Source organism: Pseudopipra pipra, chromosome 3 (assembly GCF_036250125.1).
Source record: "Pseudopipra pipra isolate bDixPip1 chromosome 3, bDixPip1.hap1, whole genome shotgun sequence".
NCBI classification, from domain to species: Eukaryota; Metazoa; Chordata; class Aves; order Passeriformes; family Pipridae; genus Pseudopipra; species Pseudopipra pipra.
Genome location: NC_087551.1, coordinates 94,502,213 through 94,523,597, shown reverse-complemented (window position 1 = coordinate 94,523,597; position 21,385 = coordinate 94,502,213). Strand labels below are relative to the sequence as shown.

The 21,385-nt window shown below is 35.4% G+C and overlaps 1 protein-coding gene across 2 annotated transcripts in view; it reads right to left on the bottom strand.

The window, feature by feature from the left end:
• CSMD1 (CUB and Sushi multiple domains 1) overlaps positions 1-21,385 on the bottom strand; it is a 1,077,872-nt gene that overhangs the window by 254,414 nt on the left and 802,073 nt on the right. For both annotated transcript variants that reach the window (XM_064650377.1, XM_064650376.1), the window contains exons 13-17: positions 15,373-15,555; positions 13,242-13,568; positions 11,303-11,497; positions 6,933-7,071; positions 1,274-1,461 (exon numbers count right to left, since the gene is read on the bottom strand). In XM_064650377.1, the coding sequence (XP_064506447.1) occupies positions 1,274-1,461; positions 6,933-7,071; positions 11,303-11,497; positions 13,242-13,568; positions 15,373-15,555 (1,032 nt within the window). The remainder of the gene's footprint in view (positions 1-1,273; positions 1,462-6,932; positions 7,072-11,302; positions 11,498-13,241; positions 13,569-15,372; positions 15,556-21,385) is intronic.

Genomic DNA, 21,385 nt, shown 5'->3' with positions numbered 1-21,385 from the left:
ACTTCGATACTTAAGCCCCCAAGGACAATCAAAATAAAATTTTAGTCTCCTGTGTTCCTGGCAGAAGACTCAACACCTCCATTGGGTCTTTCGACCTTGTTTTGTTCTTTGAAAACAGTGACATTTTATCAGACTACCTAGAGAAACAGCACTCAAATACTAGTGCCACGTGTGTCAGATATTAAATTTTTCAATGGAGGCAAAAAATGAATATTTTTCTAAATAATTTCATAATTAGACCTTCCTCTTTAAGACTGCGTAAGGAAGATATTTTGTTGCTAACTAGTTTAATTTTTGACAGAAAAAAAAGGTATCTACCTAATGAGGGGCTTAAAATAAAACACAAAACTAAATATTTAAGGACTGTCTTATGAAACATAACATAAACATTTAGATCCAATAAAAAGAGGGAAAATCAGCATCTGGAGTTAAACTCATGCAGAAACCTATCTACTGTTCCTTGTCTTTACATGATTTAGTGCCCTTGCAGTTTATCATACTATTATCTATTCAGCCATTACCACCATGCTGTAGCTAAAATTAAAAGAAGCTATGCAGAATTTCCAAGTTTTGATGTGGCTATAAAATACAAGTTTGGTCACTCATTCCAGATTCAATACTAGAACAAATTTACTGCAACCGGATTAGTTTTTAAATAAGAACAACTGATAAAAATGATGTCATTTGTTTGGCACAACTGCAGTAAACACATAACCTCTCTTTAGTCAATGATTAAGTAAACAGCTGTACTACCATATGAAGATCAGTGTTACTTCAGACCATTTAATATACATCATTTGATGCATTTAATTTAAAAGAAAATGCTCTTATGATGATTCTGTAGTTTACAAGGAGATATTATTATTAATTTATTTGCATTTTGGAACCATCATAAAAAGGGTCCAAATCTGTTCAGCACTGCAAAAATGTATTAAAACCAGAAAAAGAGAGAAAGTGAAAGAGAAGACAGGGGAATCCCCCCCCAAAAAAACCAAAACCAACAATGTATCTTTACTTATGAGGGAAAGTTTCTAAAATTACTTTGCATTTGATTAAATGAGGTCCATAAGTACTCTGAATGACAGAAGAACTCATGAAGGAAAAAATCCCAAAATGAATAGTTTTAGAATTACCTGTCATTACAGCATAAATGTAATTTATTCTTACACAAATACAATTACTTTATTTTATTTGTTCACATTCATTTGCTCATTTTCAAACTGAATTTTTTTTCAAGATTAAATAAAATCTATTTGATAAATATCAGACTTACTCTCATAGTGAATTAGGAAACCAACACTGGAACGACTGTTGTCCGTAGTGAACAGCAGATACATATAATTTCCAGTACTGATAAGAAACTGGGGTGCTTGTGTTCCATGATATTCTCCAATTAATGGTGATGAATTTGCTGGCCCATCTCTGACTTCCAAAGTATCATAATTAACTTCAGTCTGAAATCTGAAAAGGAATATGCAAGTCAACTGGTAGATAGAGGAATGGTGTTATTTTCTTTAACTGTTAGAAATGCAATCCATGTGTAACTGATCAAGAGTATCATATATAAAAATATGCGTATCTACGGATCCGTCCATGTATTACTGAGGATAGTAACTAAGGAAGGTTTTATGTATCTTTTTCCTCACCTTGTTATATCTGCTATCATATAGAATTCATAAGGGATGCAATATACTTCAGATCAGCCATATGACTGGCCTTCAGAAAGACATTTGGTGGGGAATCTGGGTACAAAAATGCAAATTGTCTCAAACAAAATTGCATTATGAATATCTAAGAAATTTCTTGCCCTCAGGTTAAAAAATAGTTGTACATCCTAGGAACATCAATAATATTTCATTATTTCATCTCATGTGTACAGTCATCTAGTAGTAGTTCCTAAATTAAACAGCTCAGATCTGCTCTTTCTGTAGATGAAACTTGGACTGGCAGTTTTTTACATCAGATGCTTTTCAAGACAGTTTGTGGTTATATCAGATTCTGTTAGAAGCTGTATCATCTAAACCATGCACACATAAATTTTCCTGTCAACGAAGTTTGTATTATTACACAGATATGCTGGTATAAATGTATTTGCCTGCAAACTCAATATTCTTATTTTCATGTTTCAGAAATGCATATGTTCAGAGATTTTTCTCTTCTATTCCCATGGGGCTTATTAGTTCAACTTCTGAGAGCATCAGACTGTCCCTACGCAATACAATGCTTTTTTCAAAGTGAATGCCCTTAGTTGTCTTGTCAATATGGGACAAGTTTTGTGGGTCTAGAGATAAGATCTTGTGTTCTTTTAATGAAAGAAAACTCCAAATTATTAAACACTCAGAAAAGGGGAAATATATGTGAAAATTCCTTCGAAGCGTAAATGAACATTATACTTTGTTAGGCAATGATGACCGAATGACCAAGTTGCTCATTCAGGCCATTATATTTTACAGACCAAACAGAATTGGTCTTCTAAAACCATCTTCACAGACATATCAGTATGGGCAACTTCATATTTAGCAAATATTTAGTAGTCTCTCCTAATTCTTCTCTTATGATTCCCTGAGAACAAAAGCACATTCAGAAATCAGAAAGCTTTCAGTGCTAATGACTGCTTGGAAACTGACTTTGGCCCTTCATATCATTTCTTACTCTTCACACAGAAAACTCTCTAGATTTATGGTGCTACCTACTCTATTTGGATATGCTGGATAAAATCCACACAATTTTTTTTTACTGCTATCTATCTACCCTGTTGGTGGAATACAGGGTTTGCAGGTTTGTTAATACATTTAGCATTTTCAGGACCCATTTCTGGGAGTGAAGTCAGCTAGCATGGAATGGCCCACATCTATATTATTAAATTCACTCTTTAGCCTCTCAAAGAAGAAGACACTATTCAAATTTCCTATTGTGAATGGTTGCTTGCCCACAGTAACTCCTGGCCATGCTTCATAATTATTTGGGGTAATGCTGGTTGACAAGCTCCAGAAGCATGTTGGAGACTATTTCAACAATTTAGCTGCATAAACACATGAGTTCTTGTGTCTGGAAGGCTCTCTGGTTTTATTAAATTTACAAAAAAATAGACAATCACAGAGAATATCACTAAAATACTTGAGAGTTTTTCAGTACCTTTCCATGATTTCAGTGATTATACATTGATCTACCCTGCAGTGTAATGATGAAAAGAGACAGATACCACTAGGCTGGTTTAAATACTTTATTTGTACTCATAATGAATAGACTCAGCCAGCAATTGTGGTTTCCTTAGCAGAGCAGTCTGACAACAGTGGATTGCAAACCCTTCTTATAGGAGTTGTTACCCATTACAATGATCTTTATTCCCAGTGTGTTCTTGCTCATCTCAAACTCTGAAATGAATTTATAATTCACTTGTCTGTTTCTGCGGGTTTGAGGGAGTGAATTGTTTTTTACATTGGCTTGGGTTTGTTGATGAGTTGTTTGGTTTGGTTTTTTTCAGTCCTTGCATTGTCACTATAATTATAAACCCAGATAATTTACCTAATTAAGAGTTACTTTTTGGGTTTTCCATTTCTTTTAATGCTTATTAGCTTACTTATGTTAATAAAAGGTAGGACATTCTCCAAATGTACACAAATAATTTTTAAAAAGACCTAAAGAATGCTATATTATACTATTCTTCATATAGTTAGCTAGGTTTCAAATAAAGAGGTTTGTTGATCATATTATTCAATGATTTTTGATCAATATTCAAAGTAACAAAAATCTTTCAGTCAGCAGTTATCCATCTAGCCCCTTTCCTTATTTATAAGTCACAATCTCAATGCTTCCACGCATTACTCACAATCTGAAAAGTATGTATTAGTTTTCATTCATATTTCTTGACAAAGAGTTACCAGAACTTTAGTAGCTCAGTAACCAGTGCAAGTTCAAAACACATTGTTTTATATATCAAGGTGGAATTATTTTTTCATATGATTCACTTTGCATTTACTTAATCTCCCTGCAATTTGTTTTCCCAGACATCCAGTCTTGTAAGAAACTTCAGCAATGCTTCAGTTATACCTTGTTTTTAATATCCTGAAGAGCTTAGTATTATTAGTCTAATTTTCTCTTTTTTGAGATCAATTCTGGACATGCTGAACAATTTTGAGCATACTACAGGTCTCTGAAAAACACCCAGAATTCCACTGTGAGATTGTTAAGTTCTTTTAATGTCCCTCTTTGTGTTTAAATGATGCTTAGCCTTTTAATAGCCCTTTGCAGAGTGAAATGCAAGATATAAAACTTGCATTTTGAAAACCCAGGTAAACTATATCCAGCATTTTTCTATGTTTTCTTACACCACCAAAGAATTCCAAGGGGTTTCTGAAATAGGATTTCTTCTACAAAAGCCATACTGACACTTCCTCATTTATCCATGCTTCCACTAATGCTACGCTTTGTTATAGTTTTTGCAGCGGTCATTCAGCATGCAGTTCCTTAGAACTCCATAAAAGATTTAAAAGATGAAGTTCCTGAAGTGCACAAGTATCAAGACAGTTTTAAAAGCACAGTTATACACAAATTTCAACTGTTCAGCCACATCAACTTTGTACTCATTCAGAACTCCTGGGTCAATGCTGTCTAGTTCTGATGACCTGCTGTCAGGCTCTCAGCCTGTCCTCATAGAGGAGGTGCACCAGTCCTCTGATCACTTTTGTGGCCCTCTTCAGGACTCACTCCAACAGTTCCATGTCCTTCTTATGTTGGGGACACCAGACCAGGATTCATCATGTATAGAGCAGAGTTGAGGGGGAGAATCATCTCCCCCAAAATGCTGGCCATGCTTCTTTTGATGCAGCCCAGGATATGGCTATGCTTCCCCTTTTCCAGTCAGTGGGAATTTCACTTGACTGACACAACTTCTCAGATGATGGATAGTGGTTTAGCCATTTCATCTGCCAGTTCCCTCAGGAATCAGGAATGCATATCATCAGGTCTCATGGATATATCTCGTCAGGTCCCATGGACTTGTGCACCTTCAGGTTCCTTAGATGGTCTCAGAACTCTCTTCCTACAGCAAGTGGTTCTGCATTCTCCCAATCCTTGCCTTTGCCTTCAGTGACCCGGGCAGCGTGGCTGGAGCACTTGCCAGTGAACACTGAGGCAAGAAAGTCATTGACTACCTTAGACTTCTCTATATTCTGGGTAATCTCCTGTTCCATTTCCTTCTGCAGAGGGCCCACATTTTCCCTAATCTTCCTTTTACCATCAAAGTACCTATAGAAGTTTTTCTTGTTGCCCTTGATGTCCTCAGATAGACAATTCTATCATGGCTTTAGCTTTTCTAATTTGATCCCTGGCTGCTCAGACCATTCCTCTAGGCTGCTATTAGTCCCAGGCTGCTATTAATCCCCTCCTTCCATCCTCCGTAGGCTTCATTTTCATGTTTGAGTTTGTCCAGGAGCATCTTGTTCACTCACACAGGCCTCCTGGCATTTTTACCTGACTTCCTCTTTGTTGGGATGCATCAGTCCTGAGCTTGGAGTGTATGGTCTTTGAATATTAACCATCTTTCTTTTGCCCTTCTTCCCTCCAGCGCTTTATCCCATAGTACTCTACCAAGTAGATCCCTGAAGAAGCCAAAGTCTGCTGTCCTAAAGTCCAGGGTCGTGAGCTTGCTGTGCACCCTCTTCACTGCCCTATGGACCTTGAACCATGGATCTGATGGTCAAAGCCCTATGGATTTGATGGTCACTGTGGCCAAGGCTGCCCTTGAGGTACAGCATAGCACCTCTCCTCGTTGGCTTCTCAATCACTTGACAAGGGAATGCATTATTAATACATCCAGGAACCTCCTGGTTTGCTTATGTCCTACTGTGTTGTCCCTCCAACAAGTATTGTGTTGGTTGAAGACCTCATGAGAACTAGGGCTGGTAAATGCGAGTCTGCTCCTACCTGTCTAAAGAGGGTCTTATCTGCTTGGACTTCCTTGTTGAGTGGCCTGTAGCAGACTCCCACTATAATGTCACCTGTCCCTGCCCTTCCTGAGTATCTGTATATTAGTATGTTAATATGCACTAAACCAGAATCACAGAATCTCAAGAGTATCTCAAGTTGGAAGGGGCCCATAACGATCACCAAGTCCAACTCCCTGCTTCTCACAGGACTACCTAAACCTAAACCATATGACTAAGAGTGTGTTCCAGACACTCATTGAACTCTGACAGGGTCAGTGCCATGACTATTTTCCTTGGGAGCCTGTTCCAGTGACTGACCACTCTCTCAGTGAAGGACCTTTTCTTAATGTGCAATCTGAACTTTCCCTGACACAGCTTCATTCCTTTTCCTCTTGTCCTATTGCTGGTCATCAGAGAGAGGAGACCAGTACCTTCCACTCCACTGTCCCCCTGACTAAGTTACAGACTGTCATGAAGTCATCCCTCAGCCTTCTCCAAGCTGAACAAACCAAGTGACTTCAGCTTATGTCTTGCCTTGGAAAACTCTCACCATCTCAGTCGTTCTCCTCCGTACAAACTCTAGTTGTTTGATGTCCTTCTTACACTTAGGCGCCCAAAACTGCACCCAGTACTTGAGGTGATACCACAGCAGAGCAGTGTAGGGTGGGACAATCACCTCCCTTGACCAGCTAGGTGTGCCGTGCTTGATACAACCCAGAACATGGTTGGCTTTTTTGGCTTCCAGGGCACACATTTGACTCATATTCAACTTACCATTAACACAATCCCCCCAAAAAGCTCCTTCCATAGGGTTCCTCTCCAGCATCTCCAGTGTTGTAAATAAAGACAACATAGACACAGTAGAAAACTTTAATTTCCTACTTGAAGAATACTGAGTGTCACATTGAAGTTCCTTTTTATGGTTTCCTTTTTGTTTTCTTCTTCAATATTAAAGCAAATATTTATGCTCATACCTTAGTTGTTGTTTGACTTTACGACTCTCACCTGTCAAAAGTGATCTTAATGGAATGTCCTGGTCTTGCTTCAATTACCCATTCACAATTAAGTGAGTCCTTGTAATATCCTGGCCACCCTGGTGGTAAGATAACACCACTTGATGCTGTCAAATGTCCACCACATGGTGCTGAAAGAAAAAAGCATGTATTCGTGTATCATACACAGTATTTCTAATATAATATTGTATATTCAAAGAACCCACAAAAATTGAATTAAAAAGCATAGAAAAATAGATTTAGTATAGTTAGCTTTAATAGTCTAACACAATTAAATTTTCTACATTATGTTTTGAGCACTTTGTTTTCTTCAGAATCATAAGCCCTGCAATGTGTCTTATCATAGCTTATTACTCTATACACATCTGAATTCATAGAGCATGGCACTTGATTATGCCAGCCTTTCTTCTCTTGAAAAGTACATTATATCATTTTAAAAAAAAATAATGCCTCATCATTTTTTAGATCCAATATGATTCCACATTTATGTGGAAACATCAGACAAATTGTTCCAAGTAATTATTATCACCGTACTATTCTACCATTTTGAATAATCGTTGAGCTTAGTGGAACTGATTGGTATAAATATTCCATTGGATCATAGAATGGTTTCAGTTGGAAGGGATGTCTGGAAACTCTCTACCCCATTTCCTGCTTGCTATAGCAGATTGCACAGGACCATGTCCAGTCAAGATCATGCCCTTCCTCCAAAGGCATGATCTCTGGGCTCTCTGGGCAATCTGTTTCAGTGTTTGATTACTCTCACAGTGCAAGTCTTTCTTATGTTTAGACAGAACTTCTTATATTTCAGTTTGTGTTCACTGTCTCTTGTCCTGTCACTGTACACCACTGAGAAGAGTCTAGTGCAACCTTCTTTACACCATCCCATCAGATATTGGTACATATCAACAAGAGTCCTGAGCCTTTTCTTCTCCAGTTGAGACAAGTCCAGTTCTCTCAACCTGTTCTTGTATGACAGATGCTCCAAGTCTTTAATCATCTTCATGACTCTTCACTGGACTCACTGCAGTATGTCCATGTTTTTTGTGTAGTGTGGACCCCAGGACTTCACACAGCACTCCTGACATAGCCTTACCAGCGCTGAACAGGTGGTAAGGACCTGTAATTTCTTCTCAGTCTGGGTCTCCTGCCTCTCTGTCAAGGTTCCTCTGAACAGCAGCACAAACATATGGTGTACCAGCCACTCCCCTCAGTTTTACATCATCTGCAGACTTGCTCAGAAGTATACTCTGCCTCAGCATTCAGTTCATTATTGAAGATTTTAAACAGTATCGGGCATGGGATTGATCCCTGGGCTACACCATTATGAATTAGCCACAAGTTAGACTTCGTGCCACTGACCGCAATCCTATGAGGACAACAGTTCAGTCAGTGTTTGGTCCACTTCACTGCTCACTTCTTGAGTCCACACTCCATTAGTTTGTCATCAAGAATCTTGCAGGACACAGTGTCAAACACCTTACTAAAACTGAGATAAAAAATATCCATTACTCTCCCCTCTTCCATTAGGCCGGTCATCTTAATGCAGAAGGCTATCAGGTTGGTCAGGCATGATTTCCCCTTCTTAAATTCATGTTGACTGCTCCCAGTCACCATCTTTTTCTTCACTGTTTGGAAATGGTTTCAGGGAACATTGCTGCATCACCTTTCCCAGTGATATAGATGAGATCTGTAGTTCTTCAGATATTCCTTCTTTCATTTCTTGAAGATTGGAATTTGCTTTCTCCCAGTCTTCAGGAATGTCCCTAAGTCAGCTTCCCAAGATATTGAGTGGCCTTGTAATTTCATTGGATGTCTTCAGAATTCTTGGGTGGATCCCATCAAGCCCATTCCTGTATGTCAAATTTGTTTAAATGTTCTCTAACTTTCTTCTCCACCATAAAAAACTTTAAAAAAAATGTATTGCAAGAGGGTTATGAAGATAACAGGGCTAGACAGGGAGCATTTTTCAGAGCAGAATCAAAAGACTCTGGAGCAGGATTAAACAACAGCAGAAGTGACAGAACAAATTTTGGAAAACATGAGTGCCTTAAAAAATTAAGCTGTCATAGCACAGGGCTTTGGGATGTTATATTTTACCAAAGACTGTGGAGCAGTCTAACACAGGAACACTTGCAAGGTCAGTTAAATTTAGCTTACTATCTTTTGTATTGTCCTCAAGTAATCTGTGGTATCATTACAGGAATTTCCATATTTCAGTGCAGGAAATCTTGCCACTTTTCTTCTGTTTCTCTAAGTAGTGACAAACAAATCTTTTATGCCATATATAAATGGATAATAACATGAATTTGTGAGTAGTAGATTAATATGCCTGCTTTTGATTCAATGTTTTTAACAAAAAAAAACCCCAAAACAAACTACTCAGAGAGGTTATTTGATTTCACTGAAGACTTGGAATGGTCTATAGGAAGTTTTTCCAGTGGGCAATAAAAAAACCCCACAACTCATGAAACACACACACGAAATTGTCTGAAGCAAAATGAAATGCCAGGAAAACGTCATTTACTTTACATGTGTAAAGTGAATGAAGAAAGAAATTTATTTCATGGTGTTTTTATTAAATTAAATTGTGTCGTATCACAAACAAGAAAAGTTAGAAGACTGCTGATCCTCACCTGACTATAACACTTCATGTAGATCACTTCATGTATTCCAAAGATTACATTGAATATTTGAACAATCGTGTATAGAGTTTCAAAATGAGAAAACATCTTTTGATGAAAAACAACATGCTACTCCTTGTTTTGGAGTGGGCTGGGTTTGCTCTAGGAATAAAAAAAAACCCTGCCTACTCCACCGTGTAACATTATTTAATCAGGATAAGAAATCCTGCTAGTACAACATCTAGGTTCACACACACTAATTCCATCAGACTGCTAATATTGAGGTTTTTTTCAATATTTTTAAATTTTCCTTGAAATGCACAGTCTTATGGCATCTGAGTTCTCAAATTGTCCAAATAACAAAAAACATGAAAATAATATGATACAGACTCTTAAATTATTGCAATGACACTGAAATTAATGGAGATGTGATATTTACACCACTTGGAAGGTTTGGATTATTTTTTCAAAAAAATCTTTTAATTTGGTGTCTGTCTAAGTATCTGTTGTTTAATAAAAGGTGTACACTTTTGAACATTACTTTTAGAAAACATATTCTGGTCATTTATTAAAGGCACTCATCTGCCTTGCCTTAGGACCCATTACTGCTAAGCATCAAGGAATCGGTCTACTTTTTTTTTTTTTCCTCACTATACTTCATTCTAAAGAGAGATTTGAACATAAGTAGAGACCATATTTGTCTGTTTAATTGCCTAGGAAAGAACAAGCAAATAAATTTGGAAATTTTGGATAATATAATGAATATTAAACGTAGCTCTGGTTTTCACTATATTTCACAGGAATAGATGTACTGCAGGTTATAATGTTACACAGAGAAATTCAAGTATACTTTCATTTTGAGAAAATTAAAGAGGTAAACCTTCAAAAAGGACTTTTAAATGGAAGCTTTACTTCACTTTATATGTGGTAGATAATAATAATAATATGTTCTTCAGTATGCTACAGCCAAAACTGTTATAGCAGTTATAACTCATAACTGAGTAATGATGGTGACAATCAGAACTTGAAAACAATAGCAACCAGATTTTTTAGAATGCTAATTTATTCCAAGAATATAAAAGCAATTTATCTCATTTCTATTAAGTAGCAGTCACAAGTATTGAGGCCATGTTGTTGAGAACACAGCTGCGCTGGGCAGGGCACATCTCCAGGATGAAGGACCACCGCCTCCCTAAGATCTTGCTCTATGGTGAACTTGCCACTGGCTGCCGCAAGAGAGGAGCCCCGAAGAAAAGATACAAGGACTCCCTGAAACAACATCTCAGCCTTGGCCATATTGATCACCATAACTGGCGTACTCTGGCCTCCAATCGGGAGGCCTGGAGACACACCATCTATAACGCTGCTGATGCCTTCGAGAACGCCCACAGGATTACTCTTGAGGAGAAAAGACAACGCAGAAAGAACCGTGTATTGCTGAATATACCACCTAAGGAGTCTTTCTGCTGTGCCTTTTGCAATCAAACATGTCTATCTCGTATTGGCCTTATTAGCCACCAGCGTGCCTGTAATAAATGTGGATAGAGCCTTCCTTAATCTTCGTTCACGAAGGCTAGCCATGAATTATTGCACTCTCGTTTGACTGGAAAAGTGTTAAAATAAGATGAGCAAATAACTTCAGCTAAAGCAGTCTTATGTACAACATGTAAAAAGTATGGTAAATTTAAATAGTGTCATTATTCAAACTATAGGTGCAAAATAAAGATTGTGGCCTTACCTTCACAACGTGGGACAGTAGAGCTCCATACTACATTTCCATCTTGCATAATACAGGTTATGGATTCAGAACCTTGAGTCTTCACAAAGCCATCATCACAGTGAAAAGAAACAGAACTTCCCAGAAGGAATCTGTCTCCAAAGCGCCTCCCATTTATGGGAATGCCTGGATCATGGCACTCATTCTGACCAAAGGCTGATAAAAACATAGTAATAATACTAATAATAAGAACAATAATAGTAATAATAATAATAACAACAGCCTCCCCTTTAAATTGTCTTTTTTTTTCTTTTGAGGAGGAGATTAATATTTCAATCGTAATACAGTAATACATAACACATATTAGATGGTAGTATATAATTCAAAGCATAGAAAAATTCTCCATAAAGATTCAGCTTTAAATCCAAGGACATTCACACAGATGACACAGACTGAATTCGAAAGCTTTTTAGATGTGTGTGGCTTAGATACACAAGAACAAATTGCCTAAATTTTCCTCTGGGAAAAATCCAGATGGTTTTCCTCCACCATAAGGGAATTGGGATTGTTTCACCTGGAGAAAGAGAGGCTGAGGAGAGCCCTTGTTACTCCCTATGACTACATGAAAGGGGGTTGTAGTAAGATGAATACTGGTGTCTTCTCACAAGTAACAAGAGATAGAGCAAGAGGAGATGGCCTCCTCTTTTCTCTTCCTGCTACTTTTCAAAGGACAAAAAATACAAAATTTTCCTATAAAAATCAAAGGACCAATTTAGGTATCTAAGACTTAAAAAGGATTGAAACTAATGAATTCCAGCATTATGTGAGGCACCTTTTTAAATAATTTAACCTTGGCCACAAACACTATGGTTTGATTATCTTAATTGACACAACATAGGAACAGTGCAAGAGTCTAAAAGACAACTTTATTGTCAATTAACTTCTATAACCTTAGAAACTAATTTATTGAGCTAAAAAGATAATCTCCATATAAGTAATGTCTTTGAATGAATCACAAAACTTTTAGGAGAGTTAGCGGTCTATGACAAATGTAATAATGTTTTCTACATGATATGCTGTTACTGGAGTTTTCAGCTGAGAGTACTGTTTAGTGAAATATTTTCGTATAAACAAAACACAAGGCTATCTGGTTTTTTAGCCTGGTTTCCCAAATGGGAAAGAGTTATGCTTTCAGTAGCTCTCTATATGTATGTGACCAGTAGGTCCACATTTAACAACTTTCGAACTGGTTGGCCAGTTGCAACTAAGCTTTAGTTGCAACTTTAGAAATTGCATTCTCAGAGACAGTACATTTTTTAAAATTCATAAAGGAACTGTAGCCAGAGAGAAAAATTATTCTAAATTAATGCGCTCTTATAGGAAAGAGTTCTGCATCAGACCAGTCATGTTCTAGACACTAGAAAAACCACAGAAGGTAACTATTATGTGTAACCCAAAAAAGAGATCTCTAATCTTAGGAGTCTGTATTCTTAGCTATCACACCATCAAACTGGAAGAAAAAGTGTAAAAGCAAATCAGGTTCCCAGAATTATTCATCTGCATTGAAATTCTAGTTGCTTTTTTATACTTCTGTGCTTTTCAAATAACATCTCAGTATTCAGTATTTACACCTTTGTGAACTTATTCCTAATGGTTCCATTGAGAAGTATATTAAATCACTTGCATTGAATGCTTAGATATGAATGATCTGGGCTTTGGTTATTTGTTCTGCATTTATGTAGTGGCAACCAAAAGAGCCCTTAAATAACAAAGGGAATTCTTCTAAAATAAATAAATTATAAGGATTCAGATAAGCTAATGAATACTGTGAAGACAGCTGAAAAGAGTGCAATTATACAAACATCACAATTTACTTCCATGTAATAAATACGTTCTTTTTTCATTATTATGAAGAAAGATGACATAAGAAATAGCATAAAAGAAAAGCAGAAATTCTTACTTGTATAAGTGATATTAAATCCTCTTCCAGTGGTAGAGTGATCTGACTGAAATTCAAGTCTTACTACATGCCCGCTACTAGCCAATTGAGAAGGGACCTCATTGCCAGAAAATGTGCCAAGAGGTGGTAGATCTGAAATCCCATCATCTTTGACTGTAAGGTAGTCAAATTGAGGTTCTACATCAAAGTCATTGAAAATCAGATGGATTCTGCTTCCTGGCTCTGAGATAATTAACCAAACACAGTTCATATTATTCCCATATTCCTCAGGATAATTTGGAGAAAGAATAATTCCAGATGGTGTGGTGAAGTTGAAGAAACATGAGACTAAAGGAAAGAACAATAATATTCTCAAAATACTATCCACAAACATTATAAATGCTTCTCTTTATATTATTTTTATTCTTGTGAAAAAAGATGCTTTTGCAGCCTGGATGTCAAAACTACTACACATGCAAGTTGGAAATATTTAACACTGTAAGAACATTGTTCCAATATAACATGGTGTTATTTCCCCAAACGAGTCTAAGTGACTGCAGCAGGGCCTGCAAGAAATTCACATATAGCAAATGACGAAGAAAGCAAAAGTAATGCCTGATGTATTAGAATCTGGAAAAATTGGCAGGTTTGTTCCAAAATGAAAATGTGACCTCCGAATTGAAATACTTATTTTTCCAAAAGGAATATGCATGAAAGTGTATTTAACAATTGAAAAAATCAAGGCCAAGGGCCAATTTTGTCTGTAGTATACAAAGTTCATGCTGATGCAAAAAATAGTAGAAATTTAGAAGTGATTCAATCAAGAACTTTTAAGAATGTATAGTATGAACTTGTTTTACCTTATTTTTTTTTTTCGATAGCACAGAGTAAACCCAGAAATTATTCATAGCTATCTTCCTTTTTCACTCTTTTGAGCCTATGTTCATCAAGACATTTCCTAACTGATTTCAGAGTCATAAGCTTGTGACTGATACTTTAGTCAGAAGTACAGTATATCTAGAAAGAGGAACTCACTGCATATTAATAAACACAAAGGATAACCATTACTCAGCTCTTCAAATGTGCCAAATTGAACTCAGTTTATATAAATAGATGTTATAGATTCTATGTTCTTTCATAGGGCATGTGCGCATCTAACACAGTAAAATATTCCACACCATTGTCAACAGAAACTAATATATCAATCCAATGCAATACAGCACCATGAAGAAAAACAACTTCTCTCTTAAAAGGGAATTGCGTCTGCACCGTCTCTGTGCCCAAGCTTTACACACCTAGACACGTTTCAGCATTTCAAGGCATACAGAGAACTATTCCAGTCCAGAGCAAGTTTGTTCGGCATAAGTCCAGTACCAACATGGCTTCAAAATACATACATGTCAAAATAGAATTGTACACTGTACTAAGGCTTTTATGGTTTTTAAATCCAGTACTGAATTGTAAGACTCTTTACAAAAAAATTTAAGTGGAGAACTGAAGAGCCTGATATACCTGTGTACTAGAAAGATTTTCCCTATTTTACCATAGAATAACAAACAAAAGTAAAAAAACCAAACCAAACCAAACCAAAAGAACCCAATTCCCCACCCCCAAAACCCAGCCAACAACCCTCTCTATTTGAATCCATCAACAAGCTTAATGACAAATATATTTTGTTTTAAAACAAAATTCACAAACTTACCTAACCTTTTTTCTATGCTGCATAGTCCTAAATTCCTTATATTAATTTTCATGTTTTCTTAGTATATCACCAAAAAAACCCCCAATCTTTTCTTAGCTGGATCTGCAGGCTACTTTGCACTGACAGAATGAAATGTGTTTATGCTACAGAGTCCTTTTGGACACTTATATGCTATTAGCAATTGCTCATTTAGAGTCTAATTCAACATGCATTTACATTAAGAGTGTTAAGTGGTTCAATTAAATATAAAATGAGAGGAAAGAACATTCTAAAAACAGTCCTACATGATGTTCCCCATAAATGAGCTACTGAGCCAACTGAAAAAAAGTGTGAATGAAAAAGTCTCCAAGGTATTTTGAAATGTCTTCCTGTTGTTTAGTCACAAATGCTAAGAAAAGCAAGACGCTAAGGTCAGGAAAATAACACAGAAAAAAGTATAATAATTCTTACAAACACAGCTGGGTTTGTTGCCAGACCACTGGTTATTTTGTTGACATGTAATTGTTCTCTCTCCCACCAGTTCAAAAGCTGCTTGACATTCAAAGGTAAGTGTGTCTCCATGCAGAAAACTGCTGCCAGTCCTCTTTCCATATGATGGAATTCCAGGGTCTCCACAACCTCCTTTCTCAATTTCTGAATATCAAGAAATTCAAATGCAATAATAAGGTAAATATATTTGCAAGCAATTTATATATAAGTATCAGAAGTGCTTTCAAAATATTTGGCATTATGCCTTAAACCTGTATTTACAGTTGAAAGTGAATTAAAGGTAATTAATGCTAGAAGCATCTGCCTCAAAGATGACTTGGGATCTAAAGTCTTTTCACAAACTAATAGCTTCCATGCCTCCATTGCTGCATTGTTGAAGGTAACAAAATACTCATATTGAACTGCATGATTGCACTGAATTACAGCATATTTGAAGTTAAAATTATAAAGCCATAGTCTCCATTCTAACCATGGAGACATACTGTATGTAGATAATTTTTCTGACAATGAAGTTCTAGTGCTAAAAAAAAATGTCTTAAGTCTCACATCTGCAGTTCCACTTATAAGGTGATTAACAATATGATTAAAAGTATAGAATTTACTGATAGAGTCAATGAATTTCAGTTGAAACATATTTTAAAGTATATTTTAAAAATAAAAATATATTAAAATAAATTTTAAAATATAATAAAAAGAAAAGTGAGGAATTATTTTTTAATCTTATACTTCAAATTAGAGTCACATTTTTCCCACCTGCATTCAGCTTTGCTGAAAATAAATTAACATTTTCGATGATACTTCATAAATATTCTCAAGGAGATCTGCTACTTAAATGATTTAATTTGTAGATCTTGAATCTACATAAACAAGATAAAACTATAAAAACTCAACTCTTATGAAATTTTTGAATAACATGAATATTAGGAAAGGAAATGTAAATATCAATTGCCCGTGATAGCATCATCTTACAAAATACTATACACATGGCTGCCCATGAGAAAATGAAAGCTCAATTTCTTCATAATTAAATTTAAAGCAATTTTTTTTCTAATTAATTTGCCTTTGGGCAGAAAAAGGAACAACAAAACACTTCTGGTACTATAAACTGTGTTGCTAAATATGTAATGAAATGATGTAAATCTGATTCAAATGAAAATAAAGTTCTTGTTATTTAAATATTTCACAGTGAATTCCAAGGTACGAAATCTGAACAATTCAAGATAACAAGAAAATTCAACTCACAGAATAGTATTAAATATTAATATGATTTAACATCATTCAAAATGTCCACTGTCAAATATTGTTTAATCTACTAGTCTTAAATCCTGGCAGAAGTATATATCTTGACAAACCAACTCAAACAAAATTTTAAGATATAGGATGACAGCATTATGATATGTGAAGTCAATCCACTATGTTTATACCTTTAAAGCAGTAGTGAACAGATTGTTGACAAGCATGTTTAGAAAGGTATGTCACATATTTCACAACATAACAGGTTACTCATCAGGATAAAAATAAGTCTAAATTGTTTTCTTTGTAATCTTAAAATCAAACTTCGAAGAGAAAATTAGAAATAACTATTCAATCTATGAATTCAAAGCAGTTGCTGAATCAGTTTTTTTTAGAATCATGAAATCATAGAATATCCTGAGTTGAAAAGAATCAACAAGGATCATCAAGTCCATCTCCTGGCCCTGCACACAACAACCCCAAGGCTCACAATCACACCATGTGCCTGAGAGTATTATCCAAACACTTCTTGAACTTTGTCAGGTTTGGTGCTGTGACCATCTCCCTGGGAAGCCTGTTCCAGTGCCCACACACGTGGGTGATGAATATCCAACCTTATCCTCCCCTGACTCAGCTTTAGGCCACTGCCTCAGGTTCTGTAACCAGTCACCATAGAGAAGAGATCAGTGCCTTCCCCTCCTCTTCCCCTCACAAGGAAGTTGTCACTGCAATGAGGTCTCCCCTCCATCTCCTCTTCTCCACATTGAAAAAATCTCATCCGGTTTCTCCTCTAGATCCTTCACCATCCTTGTGGCCCTTCTTTGGACAGTCTCCAATAGCATTTATATCCTTTTTATATTAATTGCAAAGCTGCATACAGGAGTCAAGGTGATGCCACACCAGTGCAGAGAAGAGTGGGACAATCATCTCCCTCCACTGGATGGCGATGCTGTGCTTGATGCACCCATTATTATTTTATTTAAATACTTTGTCTTACTGGAAAGCTGAAGATTTATCCCTTAACTATGTTTTTTCCCCTGGTCTACAGAGGAAGTAACAAAATATCTATAAGAAATGAATTTACTGAAGTAGAAGACATCAGGATACTTTCTAACTCTCAGGATATTCACCAAGCTATAGGAGAGGAGTACGGATCAGTGAACCAAAATGTTTCAACAGAAATTACCATGAATTAAGCCTTCTGGTGGGTTAAAAATTCCTTTTTTCTAGAAACAAAGTCAGATATGAGTTCTTACTGAGGAATGCAAGAATGCATTATAAACTTTGAAGACTAAGCAAATACTTTGTTATTCTTACTATATAACCCTTCATCCAAGAATGCCCAGTTTTACTTGTGGGGATATATAATCTGGATTTGTAAATATCTTATTTGTAAGCACAAACAAGTAATTACAAATATAAAATCTAATTTCAGATCAACCATGTTAAAAATGTTTTTGGCCTTTGAAAAAATAAAGATTTAATAAAGTCTGTCTCATAAAAAACTGTTTAATGATAAATTTCGGGTACTCTCTTAAAAATCATTAGAAGGAATTTTTGAATCAAAGTATTTTCCATTGAAAAGTCAAATAACTCATAAAAATGTCAAAATAAAATATATTAACTTTATTTCTATGTAAACCTTCAGAGTTTGTGATCATTTGTTCAACATCAAAACAATTCAGAAAACATCATAGATTTATAACACTTTTGAGGATGTCTTAATTGCATTTTGACAAAAAAAGCTTGAAAAATTCTGTCCAGGTCTAGAAATCTACATTATCACAAACCTTAAACTGAAGACTACATATCCCTAACAGAAATGTACTCGAGTCAAAAATTATTTAGGTTGACAAAAATCACTCATTTAAATTCATAGAATCGTCATAGAATCATAGAATGATTTGAGTTTGAAGGGACCTTAAAGATCATCTACTTCTAACCCCTTTGTCATGGACAGCAGCACTTTCCATAGACCTGGTTCCTCAGAGCTCCATCCTACCTGGTCTTGAACACTCCCAAGGATGGGGTATCAGCTTCTTTGGGCAACCTGTTCCAGTGCCTCACCACCTTCACAGTGAAGAATTTCTTCCTAATATCTAATCTAAATCTACTCTCTTTTAGTTTAAAGCCATTCTCTTTTGTCCTATCACAAAATGGCGTTGTGAGAAGTCCTTCTGTAGCTCTCTTGTAGGCTCCCTTCAGTTTGTACTGCTTGTATTTGATGATCTTAAATGATTCTATGACTCTCTTTAGTCAAAAGCTACATTTCCATTACACACATTAACACCCCAAAACTTAGCGAAGACAAAGAGGGGTTTGTATTTGTATGTGAAGAGTACTCTTTGTTTAGAAGTAGATATAGAGTAGGAGGCATGTAATGATTCCCAAAAATTTTCTGTCCTCTGGTATTTAGCATGGCTTTTCTGGTACCTGTTCAAATTGCACTGATTTGGTCAGTGAAAAAATTTTTTAAATGTCTAAATGTAGATGAGATCCACTGTGCATATAGCAAAAGGCATGCACCAATTATTCTGTTTCATAAATAACAAAGAGAACATCTTCAGACCAATTCAGTTGAAGTTATGTTGAGCTTGCTTTTAGGAAACTCCTATGGGATAGAAAATGTTCTTAAAATGACAAACATGAAAATAAAATCTACGCTAACCTATTTTAGTACGGCACTTAAAGCACTGTTTTTTCAGGATTATTTTGTGTACTCATTCAATATTGAACTTCTTTTGATCTGAGTTTTTAGAGCTGTGTGAACGTCATGATGTTGACACATAAACTCTCAAGCTTAAATTTAAATATCGGTGTCCGCTGGTTACCCAAATATTAACATTGATCTTGTGCAATTATTTTTGGCTTTCATGTACTCTGTTTCAGTAGCCTGGGGAAACAGACTTTTCATCTTGTTTGTAAGCTAGAAATATTTACTCAGTTTTAGGGAATATTCTTTCTTTAATGTTAGAAGAATAACAAGATTAGATTTCTGACTATAAGATCATATCTCTGAATTTAATCAAAGGCATTTCTGTTGCTGTGTTTCCTTTTAAATGAAGAAATATGGCAATTCTAAAGTGATATTAAGCATCTAAATATGTATTATAATTGTAACAAACATGGCTAGAGCCTTCCTAAATCTTCGTTCGTGAAGCCTAGCCATGAATGTATTATAACCACTATTTGAAAGGTACCATTTTGCAGTTCAAGTATTTTTTGATGAAAAGGATTTACATTACTTTGACTCAGGTATCTAAAGTGTATAATAAAATAATTCATAGATTATAAGATTTTGCACTCTTGAACATATTATTAATGGTGGTAATTTACCTTTTCCCCCCTTGTTACTAGATTGTAAATACACAGTTAAAATTAAATCCTTATTGTTTCTGTGTTTTCATTCACGGTATCCAATTTTCTAGCTTAGATGATTAGTGAATCATCTAATCACTAAATCTGAATCTGGATATAACTTTTACCAGAAGAATATAAATAATAATCTCGCATTATTAATTCAGATGTATAAATACAATTTAAATTAAATTAGTGTTTTAAACACATGTGGGTTATGCAAAAATCCATTATTTTAAATAAGAGATACATCCACTTCAAGGTCTACCAGAAAGTGGAAGTCAATACCTCTAAAAACTAAACACATTAATTTGACAACATTTCATAATTATTTCATAATGACTATATTTCATATAGTCAAGATAGGTTAAGGGAAGCTGTGAACTGGCACAGGTATACATTTACCCAGAAAAAAACCAAACAAAATATGTAAACTCTTAAATGAGAGGTCAAAGAAATTCACGTTTCAAATACAAGAAAACTGATAATCTATTTTATTTCCTCTCATTCCTCATATCTTCCTGCATTAACAGTCATAATACCTGATGCAGTGGAATCTGATTTAAAAACACAAAGAAACCCTTCTACAAAGAAAACCTTTAATACAAAGAGAAGGGATAGAGAGATGCTCAGGATTGCAGAAAAGAACATAAGTAAAAGAGTGATATTATATGCATAATTCCCGCAAAGGAACATAGGAACAACTACTGAAAGAGAAAATGATAAATCAAAACTAATAAAAAAATATTTCAGATAGCACATAATTGGACTGTAAAAGTGGCTATTAAAGCTAAAATGAAGTTGATCTAAAGCTAAAAAGAGGGTGGCCTTACAAGATAATTTTATAGATGATCACAATTTTATCATTATTCCAGTAAATTTCTTCAAAGAAATTTTACAATGCAATTTATTATCAGTCTCCAACTATAAAAAGAGAAGGCCTCCTTCACAGATCATATAGTTCCCAGCAGCATTCTAAGAGATTCTCACATTTTTTCTGAAATGTTTTGTCCTTGCTGTTATCAAAAAGACTACATATCATATCCAGTAGATTAATTTTTGCTGCTTCTACCTTATTGCATTTTGTATCGATATTAAAAACAAACATGACCTTAGAATCAGATAGATGGGAAAAACAACATGAAAAACTTTAATAGGAGGTCCATTTAAGCTAACTGTTCACTGTCATAGCATAGGGGTGGCTTGCTGGTAATAACATCATATTTTATCATATTTTATAATATAAAAATCCCTGAAAGCAGTAAAATAATTAAAGCAGAAAACAAATCAGACCTTTACAACAGGTATATTCTTTAAGTATAATATTTACTGCATACTTAAATATGTTATTACATAATGCAGAAAAATAAAATGTTGGCTGTTT